Here is a 12,669-nt window from a genome sequence, read left to right on the forward strand (position 1 = left end):
AAACCCCCAGCTTGCCCAGTCAAGGCACATGTGGGAGTTGATGCTTCTTGCTCCTCCCCCCTTCTCTCTCTCTCTCTCTCTCCTTCCTCACTAAAATGAATAAATAAAATCTTTAAAAAAAAATCTCAGCTTCCCATTTGTTTTATGGTTACTGTTGGGTTTGTGTAAAATGTCTCACCTTACTGTTACTCACCTGTAAGTTCAGTCTTTTTTTTTTCTCCTCCCCGTTTAGATGTTTTATCCCTTTTTCTGCACGTTTCCAAATTGCAGAAGTTACAGGGTTGTTGTTGTTTTTATGCTTTCCCCCTTTTAACCATCGTTATTATTGTTTAATTCCTGGTTCTAAAATACGGGTGTGATTTCCTGCTTGTCTGTCCTTTTCTCGCCTTAGTCACAGCTTCGTATATTTTTACATTTTTGTTTCAGGTACGGGAGCTCCTCTCAGCATGTCTCATAATGGTGGGTCTCGGGGCAATCAACTCCCTCAGCTGTTGTTTATCTGAAAAAGCATTTCTTTGTCCTTCATCTCTAGAGGATAACATGGCTGGATCCATGGTTCTTGCCTTTGATGTCTCTCTCTTTTTTTTTCCTTTTTTTTTGTATTTTTCTGAAGCTAGAAACCGGGAGAGACAGTCAGACAGACTCCCGCATGCGCCCGACCGGGATCCACCCGGCACGCCCACCAGGGGGCGACGCTCTGCCCACCAGGGGGCGACGCTCTGCCCACCAGGGGGCGATGCTCTGCCCCTCCGGGGCGTCGTTCTGCCTGACCAGAGCCACTCTAGCGCCTGGGGCAGAGGCCAAGGAGCCATCCCCAGCGCCCAGGCCATCTTTGCTCCAATGGAGCCTCGGCTGAGGGAGGGGAAGAGAGAGACAGAGAGGAAGGAGAGGGGGAGGGTGGAGAGGCAAATGGGTGCTTCTCCTGTGTGCCCTGGCCGGGAATCGAACCCGGGACTTCCACACGCCAGGCCAACGCTCTACCGCTGAGCCAACCAGCCAGGGCCTTGATGTCTCTCTTTCAATACTTTGAGTATTTCATTCCACTCTCTCCTGGCTGATAAGGGTTCTGCTGCAAGTCTTGCGATATTCTAGCGGGATTTCCTTTGTAGGTTGCAGTTTTATTTCCCCCCTGGTATCATGAGAATTCTCGTTGTCACTAACTTTTCAGGTTTTCATATGATGTGTCCTGGAGTGTGGGTCTCTTTGGATTGAGATGATGACGTGTCCTTTTAGCTTCTTGAATGTGAGAGTCCGGGTCTTTCCTGGGTTTGGGAAGTTCTCATCGATGAGTTGTTAGAATTGTCTCCCTGTTCCCTTCTCCCTCCCCTCTCCTGCTGGTAAACCCGTTTTTATTATACTGCTGATTCTAAAGAAGTCAGATAGCTTTCATAGGGTTCTTTTATTTATTTATTTATTTATTTATTTTTTAATTCTCGGTTTTCTCTCTTCTTCCACCTGAGCCATTTCTAGATTTCTATCTTAGAGCTCCCTAATTCTCTCCTCCCTCCGGTCTGCTCTGTTTACTACGCTCTCTGATGCATTCTTCATCTCACTGAGCGAGCCTTCAGTTCCAGGATTTCTGTTTGGTTCCTTTTTATAGTTTCAATTTCTTTGGCAATCAACTGAATGGAAGAAGATATTTGCCAACAACCCCTCTGATAAGGGGCTAATATAAAAAATATATATAAAAAAAACTCATACAACTCAACAACAACAAAATAGCAAGCAGTCCAATTTAAAATGGCTAAAGGACCTATAAATATCTCTCTCAAGAAGAAAGACAAATGGCCAAGAGATATACGAAAAGATGTTCAGCTTTATTAGCTATAAGGAAAATGCAAATCAAAACCACAAATGAGATACCACCTCACACCTGTTAGAATGACTATTATCCACAAGGCAGGTAATAACAAGTGTTGGAGATGCTGTGGAGATAAAGAAACACTCATTCACTGCTGGTAGGAATGTAAACTGGTACAGCCATTATACAAAACAGAGATTCCTCAAAAAATTAAAAATAGAGTTACCACATGATCTGACAATTTCTCTTCTGGGTATCCACTTGAAAACTTTGAGAACTTTTATTCATATGTACCCATCGCTCGTGATGACCAAGACATGGACAGGACCGAAGTGTCCCCCGACAGAGTGTTGGATAAAGAAGATGTGGTGCATAGATACAATGGAACACTATTCAACCCTAGGAAATGATGACATCGCGCCAGTTGTGACAAACCAAATGGACATTACGCTAAGCGAAACAAGTCAGATGGAAAATACAGGAACTCTTACGATTTCACTTGTATGTGGGATATAAAACAAAAAGCAACAAATGAACCAACCAACCAAACAACGAAACAAAGTCACAGACGCAGACAACAGGATGGTGGTTCCCAAAGGAGATAGGAAGCGGACAAGGGGGTCAAATACACGATGATGAGGGAGACTTGACTTTGGGGGGTGAGCACACAATGCAACATACAGATGAGGTTTTACAGAATCGCACACTTGAAGAATAATCTTAGTCATCAATGTCACTCCAGACTTTTAATGAAATTTGTAAAAATAAAATAACTTCGGGTTTTGGTTTAGGTTTAGGTTGAAGGTGAGTTTTAGGGTTCAGGTCAGGGTTATGGTTAGACTCAAAGTTAGGTTAAGTGTTAGGATTCGAAGGAGGTTTCGGTTGATGACTAGAGTTAGGACTTGTGTCAAGATTTACTGTGAGGTTTTGGCACGAGGATTAGTTTTAAGGTTATGTTTAGAGCAGGGGTCGGGAACCTATGGCTCGCGAGGCAGATGTGGCTCTTTTGATGGCTGCCTCTGGCTCGCAGACAAATCTTTAATAAAAATAATAATAATGTTAAAATATAAAACATTCTCATGTATTATAATCCATTCATTTCCTACTGCTCATGTTCATGTTTGTGGGTGGCTGGAGCCAATCACAGCTGTCCTCCGGGACAACACCAAATTTTTATTGGATAATGCGTAAAGTACACGGGTCCTTGTATGGCTCTCACGGAATTACATTTTAAAATATATATGTGGCGTTCATGGCTCTCTCAGCCAAAAAGGTTCCCGACCCCTGGTTTAGAGTTATGTTTATGGTTATGGTTAGTTTTATGATTAGGATTATTGTTAGGGTCAGGATTAATGTTAGGGTTAAGGTTAGAGTTAAGATTAATACTAGTACTTTTGTTTTGTTTTAGGTTTAGGGTTAGGGTATTTGTTGTAGGGTAGACAAAGTTAATGTTCAGTTTAGGGCGAGAGAAGGGTTAGGGTTAAGGGTAGGGTTAATGTTAGAAATCAGGTTTAGGGCTCAGGTTTGGTTTAGGGTTATGTTTAGGGTCAAGGTTAGATTTAAGGTTTAGGTCAAGGTTATATTTAGTTATGTTAAGGTTAGGATTAAGACTAGGGCTGGTTTCCAGTTAGGTTTATTATGTTAGGGTTAAGTATAGAGTTTGGGTTTAGTTTTTTAGGTCATGTGAGGGTCAGGGTTTTGGTTAGAGCTAAAATTGAGTTAGGATTAAAATTATGTTTTGAGTTATAATGAGATTTAGGGTTAAGATTAAGTTTAGGGTTTCATTAGCATTTGGAGTAAGTTTATGATTCAGGTTAGTATTAGGGATAGAGTTAGGTTAGAATTCATTTTAGGATAAAGTTAGGCTGAGCATTTGGTTTAGATTTTGGTTAGAGTTATGGTTAGGGACAGATTTTAATTAAGATTATTGATGGTAGAGAGATGGTTAGTGTTTGTTTTACATTTAGGTTAGGATAGATTTAGGGTTTTGGTTAGAGTCAGGGTTACATTTAGATTTTTGGGTTAGGGTTTGGGTTTGGATTGGGGTAGAGTTAGGGTTAAGGTTGTTAGATGTATTGTTAGTGTTGAGGTTGGAATTAGGATTTCTGTTAGTGTTAGGATTTAGCTTTAGGGCTATGTAAGGTTTAGGGTTAGGGTTATGATTGAAGTTAGGTGTAGTTATAGGGTTAAGGTTAGATTTAGGGTTAGGTTAAAATTTAGGGTTAAGATTAGGTTTGCTTTGGGTTTACAGTTAAGTTTATTTTAGGTTTAAGTTTAGGACTTGGGTTAAGGTTAGGGTTAAGGGTTGTATTAGGGTTCAGAATTTTACAGTTAGGGTTAGCTTTACATTTCAGTGTAGGGTTAAACTTATGGATAAGTTTAGGGTTAGTTAGGGTAAGGGTTAGGGTTAGGGTTTGGGCTACGTTAAATTTAAGGTTACAGATGGGTTTACGGTTCGGGTTCAGGTTAAGCTTATGATTAGATTTGGGGATCAGTTTATGTTTATAGCTAGCTTTACAGTCAGGGTGATCTTAGGATTACGTTTACATGACAAGTGCCGGCGAGGACGTGGAGAACGTGGGTGGCTCGTGCACTGCTGGGGGGTGGGGGGGTGAGATGGGACAGCTGCCCCGGAGAGCAGTCTGGCAGTTTCTCAAAATGACACGCTCGTCTACACTGGAGTCTGCACCATCTGTTTTCTAAACAATAGACATCGCACAGACGTGGCCATTTTCTTACAGAAACCAAACGTATAGTAAAGACGGGACAGACGGCGGAAGTGAAATAACAGAGAATCTCAGAGAGACGGCTCTTCAGGTCTGTGCCTCCGTCACCCCACTGCCAGGACCTTCCTTGCGTCCCTCTGGGCGCACGGGTCCCTGGGGGTACGGTGACAACATAGCCAGTTACTAACAATAAATGCTGGTATATTTACGGCTGTCAGGCTCCAAACCTAACAAAACCCACGGGATTCTGGGCCACCCACTTGACTTCTTTGGGGTGTCACCCACCCTCACTGAGGGAGCCGGATGACCGTAGGGCTTTGTCTACGAGAAAGGGTGATTCTGGGACCAGATAGGTCAGGGTGTGTTTGGGGCTTTTAACTCTGATTCTGAAACATGACCTGAACTTGCCAGGGGTGTTCCAAATCCTTTGGAGGTAGAATCGAGCCTTCTAGACTATCTCTGGGGTGACTCTAGAATCATTTAAAGTTGAAGAGCCCCCAGAGTCCAGCCATGTCCCCCTGCCCCTGAAATAATTATAAAATTCTTTTCAAACTCCTAGGCCAGGTTATTTCTACTTCAACATTTGTCCCTGTCATAAGTCCCTTGCAAAGGGAGCTATTTCCAGTTCCTTCCGTCTAACACCAGAGTGCCTGACATTCTCAAGATTCAATCTGTTAGCCGCCTGCAGTCACGCACACAAAACCCGTGACTAGCAAGTCTCCAAGTCACACCTCAGAAAAATCAATGTAAACCTGTGTACTTATTGGTGTGTATCTCGCTACATAAATTCATATGCAAATTATATAAGCATGAAGAATGTTTAAACAAACAGTAGGAAATTCTAGCTCTCACACAGAAGAACGTCATCCTTCCTAACCCAACCAAACCTGACTTGCAACAAATGTAAGCCGCTCCCGTTCGACAAGGATACACTGTGTGTGCAAAACAAGCTGCACTTGTAAACAGTCAAAGTCCGCCCGCGGACGTGAGGGCACAGAGGTCAGCCCGGCGGAAGCAGGTGCGCGCGGCGGAGGCGCGCACGGAGGCAGAGAGCGCGCGGGAGGCGCGCGGAAGGCAGATCGCGTCACCCGGTGCGGGAGCCGGGACCCCGCTCAAATCAGTCCACACAGGATGCGGGCGCGGGCGGGGTCGGGGGCCACCAACGGCGGAAGGCCATGACGGTGAGATTTTTGGTTGCACCTCCTTGACCTGCACAGTCGAAACCCTCCGTATTTTAATACATCACCCCCCCTTTTTGCTAACCAACTCTTCTTACGATGAAACGAAGCAGAGAGAAAGAGTCTGACAGACACTCGACCTTCACCGAGTCCTCAGTTCTCTTCTCACAGTCTGACGGCGGGGGGAGGGCGGCTGTGCCTCCCAGGGGACATGCGGCGATGTCCGGAGACGTCTCTGAGCACCACGACTCCGGGGGTGCTGCTGGTGGCTCACAGGTAGAGGACAGGGGTGCTGCTAAGCGTCCTAGAATGCGCAGAACAGCCCCCTGAAACTAGGAACGGGCTTTCCCCGAGTGTCAGCAATGCTGAGGGTGAGGGACCATATCATAGTTGGATAAAAACAAACAAACAAACAAAAAAATACCTGAAAAATCAGTATGTCTATAGGGTAAAAGCAAGTACCATTTAAGAAGGATTGTACAGGAACATTCTGCTCTTTGATAAGCTAGCTACAGATCTCCTGACAGGCCATAATGGGAGAATAAAACACGATGAGCAATATTGGCATGCCATTTTTCTTAAAATTTCACACATTAGCAGATAAAGAAATAAACCTGAAAAAGGGGAACGTTGGCTCAGTTTGACTTTGACCATTAAATGTTTCTCCCTACAAACCACGGAAGCCCCCATGGGCCCCCACTTCTGATTTCAGTCCAATCTGACGAAAGAGTTATTAAACGGTGTCACTGAAAACAGCCTACAATATTACAAATAAAAGAGTCACTTCCGGACAAACAAAAGGAAAGAAAAATTAGCCACTGATTTTTCAGAGGCTTGATTCCAAAATGAACTATTCAGAATTATTTTCCCACATTATCTAACAGATGTTCTCTTTGGGAGTGTGATTTTTATGATGAGAAAGAAAAATAGGAAAAAGAGATGAACTAAGCCCTTTTTTGGATATTTATACTATTGTAATTTGGTATACCTTAATACGGAAGGGTAGAATTGTTTTCCTGGGAAATCACGTCCCCCGAGAAGCAGCCTCAACAAGAAACAGAACAGGGCAGCTGTCACGTGATTCTGATAATAAAGGCTTTAACTGGCCACCACGCTTCTTAAAAAGGACGTTAGCAAAGAAAGAATGAAGAATTAGATGTCTGTGTAATGGTATCCGACTTACTACAGTAAACAAAACCCCTCAACATAACAAAAATATTTCCAAATCTTAATTAATGCACTTAGTGACACCATATATGTATATACATAAATATATGGCTGCATCACATGGCTGGATCAAAACAATCATTTAAGAAGAAAATTCAAGTGCACTGACACGGAAGTGGCAGAAATGCAATCTGACCCCTAATTCTGCCAGGAATTTTGATTCCTTTTCATGTATATCCCGCCTCTAGGCTTCCATGAAAAGGAATCAAAAACACTAATTCAAAAGGACACACACACACCCCTGTGTTCACTGCAGCGGTGATGACAACAGCCAGGCTAAGTGAGCACCTTCAGTGTCTCTCGTTAGACAATCAGATGAGGGACAGGTGGCACATCTGTACCATGGAATCTTCCTCGGCCACACACACACACACAAAAGAGTGAAATCTTACCCCTGGCAACCACACGATGGACCCAGAGGGTATTATGCTCAGTGCAATAAGTCAGACAGAGAAAGACAAGAAATGTATCATTTCACTGATATATGTAACCGAGGAAAACAAAACAAATAAACAAGACAGACTCACAGACATGGAAGACATTCTGATGCCTGCCAGACGGGAGGGGTGTTGGGGGGGCGGATGGAAAAGGTGACGGGGTTAAGAAGCACAAAGGGGCAGTTACAGAAAGGCGCTGAATGTGAGGCCCAGCACAGGGAACAGTCAGTCATACTGTAAAACAGGGGTCCCCAAACTGCGGCCCCCTGAGGCCATTTATCCGGCCCCCGCCGCACTTCTGGAAGGGGCACCTCTTTCATTGGTGGTCAGTGAGAGGAGCATAGTTCCCACTGAAATACTGGTCAGTTTGTTGATTTAAATTTACTTGTTCTTTATTTTAAATATTGTATTTGTTCCCGTTTTGTTTGTTTACTTTAAAATAAGATATGTGCAGTGTGCATAGGGATTTGTTCATAGTTTTTTTTATAGTCCGGCCCTCCAACGGTCTGAGGGACAGTGAACTGGCCCCCTGTGTAAAAAGTTTGGGGACCCCTGCTGTAAAAACCATGTATGGTGCCGGGTGGGTACTGGATTTATCAGGGTGATCAATCACTTCATAAGTTATAGAAATGTCTCATCACTGGGTGTACACCTGAAACTAATTTCATATTGTATGTCAACTGTAATGTTAAAAATAAATTTTTTTTAATGTGACAATATATCATGGCATTCAGGAAAATACAAGTAAAATCGGAACATTCTTGTTTTCAGCTCGTGAACAGACACATTCAAACAATGCTACCAACACATTTCTCCATCATTTCTTTTGTGTTTTTTGAGGGGGGGGGACTTCCTAAGTCACACACAAAAAAGAGCCCCCAAACCCCCTACAACAGTCACTCCTTGAATTACATTACTAATCAGCGGCTCGCCGCAGGACTTTCTGTGATAACGCGGGACACACAGGGAGGGTCTACCCATCATTTCCGGCAATGAGGGACCGAGCCCAAGTGGAAGGAGGGGCGGTTAACCTGAGAACAGGTGTGGAGGTGACCTCCAGGCTTCTATGAAGAAGGTCAGGGGACAGAGAGCTGTCCCCTGCTCCTCCCTCCGCGTGCCTGGGCTCCGTCAGCTGCCTGCTGCACATCTCACAGAGATGAGTAGACTGAACAAAGTGACAAAGATGACGGGACACGCAGAATACCCGAGGAAGACAGCTCTTCAGTCACTGGAAAGCCAGGGCACTTTCTTCAAAGTCAGCCCCCTCAGTGAGGCACTTCATCAACACAAGTGACGTTTATGCAAACAACTCAACGGCTAAGAAAGATAAAAATCAGGAGAAGGCAGGCAAGATTTATACTTGCATTTTGTAAAATAAAAAATAAAAAAAAGAGGGGGGGAATGTTATACTTTAGCCAGACTTTTGGAAAGAAATGCTATTTAAGAAAAAAACTATAGCATTTTCTTGTTCCTTAGGAATCAATACCCTTGGTTAGTTTCATTTGCTAAAGTTCTTTTTTTTTTTTTTTGTCAGTGTTTTTAATACATAAATAATGCTCAGATTTGGCTAAACAAGAAAATATTAAGGCAGTGTCTTAAAGTCCAATAAAGAACTACAAACCAATAAGCCCATCTGAGACATACATATTGAACTTACATTTGGATACAAATCAAATAATTATGGCTTTAAGTATAAAATATTAATGTTTCAAAATTCCACATTTCCTCAGTTATTGTTGTTTTTAGCTATCTGGACTTTGAACAGTCCACTTAGTTTTAAATAAAAGAATACATTTCATATAATTTTGGAACAAACTGTGATCGGTCTTGACCCAGAACTGCTGATTTGGACAGTACATGGTCATGTTCACACAGACCACAGGGCCCAGTATTTTAAAAAAGAAAGACCCATCACTGTCCAAACGTAGCTTGTACAAGGCTCACGTCCTTTGGCATCTGTTGCAAAACGGAAGATACAAAGTTTTGAGGTACTGCTGCCATACAATCTTTCCAAAGTTTGGGTAAAAAAAAATGAGAGTGTTTAAAATTGTTGCTGCTGCTGCTGTTGTTTTCAAAAAAGAAGGAACGCTTCTCTTGGGTAGCAGAGGTCACCTCCATCTCCCAGGTGCTGGGTCCCCGAGCCCACACCCTGTCTGGGTGTCACCCCCCGCGGCCGGTGGCCTCCTGCCGCGCTGGGCAGCGCTAGGTCTTGTCGTACCAGTTCATGGAGCGCCTCACGGCTCGGACCCAGTTCCCCATGCTCTCCTCGTATTCCTGCCACTTCTTCTGTGGCCTGAAAACCCTCTCGCTCTGACGCAGCTTCCGCAGCTCCTCCTTGTCGCTCCAGAACCCTGGGGAGGAAGCACCTTCTCACATTTTCAAAGCAAAGAAATGGGTCCATCAAGTCTATCCACACGTCTATGTGAATCGGTGCAAAGGGAAACAATTGTTCTTTTATTTATTTTTTATTTTTTTCCACTGTGCGACCCACTTCAGTGCCTGCAGCTGTGGACAGAGGCCAGGCAATGGTTCAGGGCCATCGTTTGCTCTGGCATAACAGTCGTTCTTTTAAAACAGTGGTCGGCAAACTCATTAGCCAACAGAGCCAAATATCAACAGTACGACGATTGAAATTTCTTTTGAGAGCCAAATTTTTTTAACTTAAACTATACAGGTAGGTACACTTCTTATCGAGGTAGCGCCCGCACGTGGTATTTTGTGGAAGAGCCGCACTCAAGGGGCCACATAGCTGCGTGTGGCTTGCGAGCCGTGGTTTGCCCACCACTGTTTTAAAATATCATCCAAAGGATTTTTTGTTGCTTCAGAATTCTGCAAGATAGATACACCAGGATATTAAAATCTTTTGGTTTCTAACTATCAGCTTTCCTTAAGTGTGATCAGTCTCCAAATCATATCTAGGACAACCATATATTGTTAAAAAATATAAAAGTGGCCCTGGCCAGTCGGCTCAGTGGTAGAGCGTCGGCCTGGTGTGTAGAAGTCCCAGGTTTGATTCCCGGCCAGGGCACACAGGAGAAGTGCCCATCTGCTTCTCCACCCTTCCCCCTCTCCTTTCTCTCTATCTCTCTCTTTTCCTCCCACAGCCAAGGCTCCATTGGGGCAAAGTTGGCCCGGGCACTGAGTACGGCTCCATGGCCTCCACTCAGGCGCTAGAATGGCCCTGGTTGCAACAGAGCAATGGCCCAGATGGGCAGAGCATCGCCCCCCAGTGGGTATGCCAGGTGGATCCCAGTCGTGCACATGCGGGAGTCTATCTGCCTCCCTGTTTCTCATTTCAGAAAAATACAAAAAAATAAAAAAAAAAAATAATAAATAAATAATTTCTTGGTATATTTTCTTCTTATAGAATTTAAAAAAAAACAAAGATAAAATAATGTATCTTGAGGCAAGAGGCAACTCTCTAGGACATGCATAAATTCAAAGCTGGGAATTAATAGAATAAATAGTCTCTTTTTTCAAACAATCGCATTTCATACAAGTTACTTAAATTTCTACTCAAGATAATATTGGGGTTCCGGCATAGACCGTTCTTTACAAAGAGGATCACGGGATTTATGATAGCAGCAAGAAACACGTTCAAGAATCCATCCAGCAAGGCATCCTGAAGAAGGTGAAACAGCCTCCCAGAAGTTAGTGACATTCCACTGTATTAAACAGGGTTGAAATTAAATACAGATACAATGAAGCAGATAAAACTCAAGCCACTGTTACGATGTATATGAATAATCTGCATGTGTTTGCCATTTAAAGTCTTTTAAATGTTCAAGAGGATCTGACATGTTTCTTCTTGCGAGGTGAAAAGTGTAAAAGGATTTGATTTTATAAATTTATTAGAATTTTTACAAGAATTTGATCTACTATAACTATAAACATAAATTATTCAATTTGCAAGAGTTGTTTAAGTACTTTAAAAGATTTTTCTTGGTACAGGTCTAAGTTTGTTCAGTTAATTATGTGAAATTATTTTTAAAATTCAACTATATCACTTGACCTGTGGTGGCACAGTGGATAAAACGTGTTGACCTGGAATGCTGAGGTCGCCAGTTCAAAACCCCTGGCTTGCCTGGTCAAGGCACATACAAGAAGCAACTACTATGAGTTGATGCTTCCTACTCTTCCCCCCCACTCCTTTCTCTCTCTCACTAAAATCAATAAAATCTAAAAGAAAAAATATATTTTAATTAACTATATTAAATTTTTGAGGGTTGTAATATACAAACAACTTTAAATTTGTAAATGGGAATAATTTTTTTAAAGGGAAGTTATTTTCTTAAACTTGAATTAGTCAAATCATCAATGAACAAATGAAAGTGACTGTAATGATTTTAATCAGATGAACAGATCTTTAGTAGAATAAACTTTAAGTTGAACTTACCAAGATTTCATGCCTTTTGGCTCTGTGACTTTGCTCTGAGCCTCAAACTTGCAAGTGTGAAATATTCTGTTCCGCACAAGCACAAACACTCTTCCCTCCCACAAGGAGTACATCACCACACTCCCTGGCCCAAGGCGGCACCCTGCTGCATAAAGGGCCCCTGCCTGGCCACGCACAGTCCCCTCGTGACCCTCCCCAAGTTAACCCTTCCACTAACAGCCACACGTGACCTGCGCGAGTCCCTACCCTGCTCTGAGTCCTCGGTGGCTGTCCAGTGCTGACCCCCGGCCCGGGCTCCCTTTCTCAGGAGTCCATGCACCTGGCCCTCCAGGCCCCTGCCCGGCCCCTGCGGCTCTGCCCATGTCGGCACTCGCTGTGTGGGCACTGCATTCTCTGCTGGACGCTCACCTCGGACCCTCCCCTCTCCTGCCGTCTGTCCACCCTTCAGACCCAGCAGGACGCTACCTCCTCCAGGAAGCCTGGCTACCCCATGTGCCTTGGCCACTGGCTGGTTTTCACACCGAGTTTAACAAGCGGTGGACTCGTCGGCTGCTCCCAGCCGAGACCCCTGCGTGGGGCCGTGTCTTCTGCATTCTCCACCCAGCAGGGGCGGCCACGCAGCTGGGCCTCCACAAGCCCCGGCCACATAGAAGGAGGGGGTCATTTCTAACGCCACGGACCAGCGGTCTGTGCGCCCCACACCAGGACTGGAGGAGCGAGGTGAGAGGAAGGGGCGCCTGAGGCCAGCCCACCCAGGAGCTCATGGAGGACTGTGTGAGTCGCGGGCATAGGCTCAGGGAGCTTCGGGGACACCAGGTGTCCAGACCCTCTCTGCACCTTTGCGGTCTGGGAGGAGAAACACCGCCTATAAGAGACAGTTCGGGAGACGGCTCCCGTGTTGATG

General features: G+C 44.2%; 1 protein-coding gene across 3 annotated transcripts in view; it reads right to left on the bottom strand.

Moving 5' to 3' along the window:
- Positions 1-1,798: 1,798 nt before the first annotated feature.
- The window catches only part of GK5 (glycerol kinase 5), a 53,806-nt gene continuing 42,935 nt past the window's right edge, over positions 1,799-12,669 (bottom strand). For all 3 annotated transcript variants that reach the window (XM_066240911.1, XM_066240910.1, XM_066240912.1), the window contains one exon: positions 1,799-9,720. In XM_066240911.1, coding sequence (XP_066097008.1) covers positions 9,572-9,720 — 149 coding nt within the window. In that variant the 3' untranslated portion in view covers positions 1,799-9,571. The remainder of the gene's footprint in view (positions 9,721-12,669) is intronic.

The sequence above is a fragment of the Saccopteryx bilineata genome, chromosome 8 (assembly GCF_036850765.1).
Source record: "Saccopteryx bilineata isolate mSacBil1 chromosome 8, mSacBil1_pri_phased_curated, whole genome shotgun sequence".
Lineage (NCBI taxonomy): Eukaryota > Metazoa > Chordata > Mammalia > Chiroptera > Emballonuridae > Saccopteryx > Saccopteryx bilineata.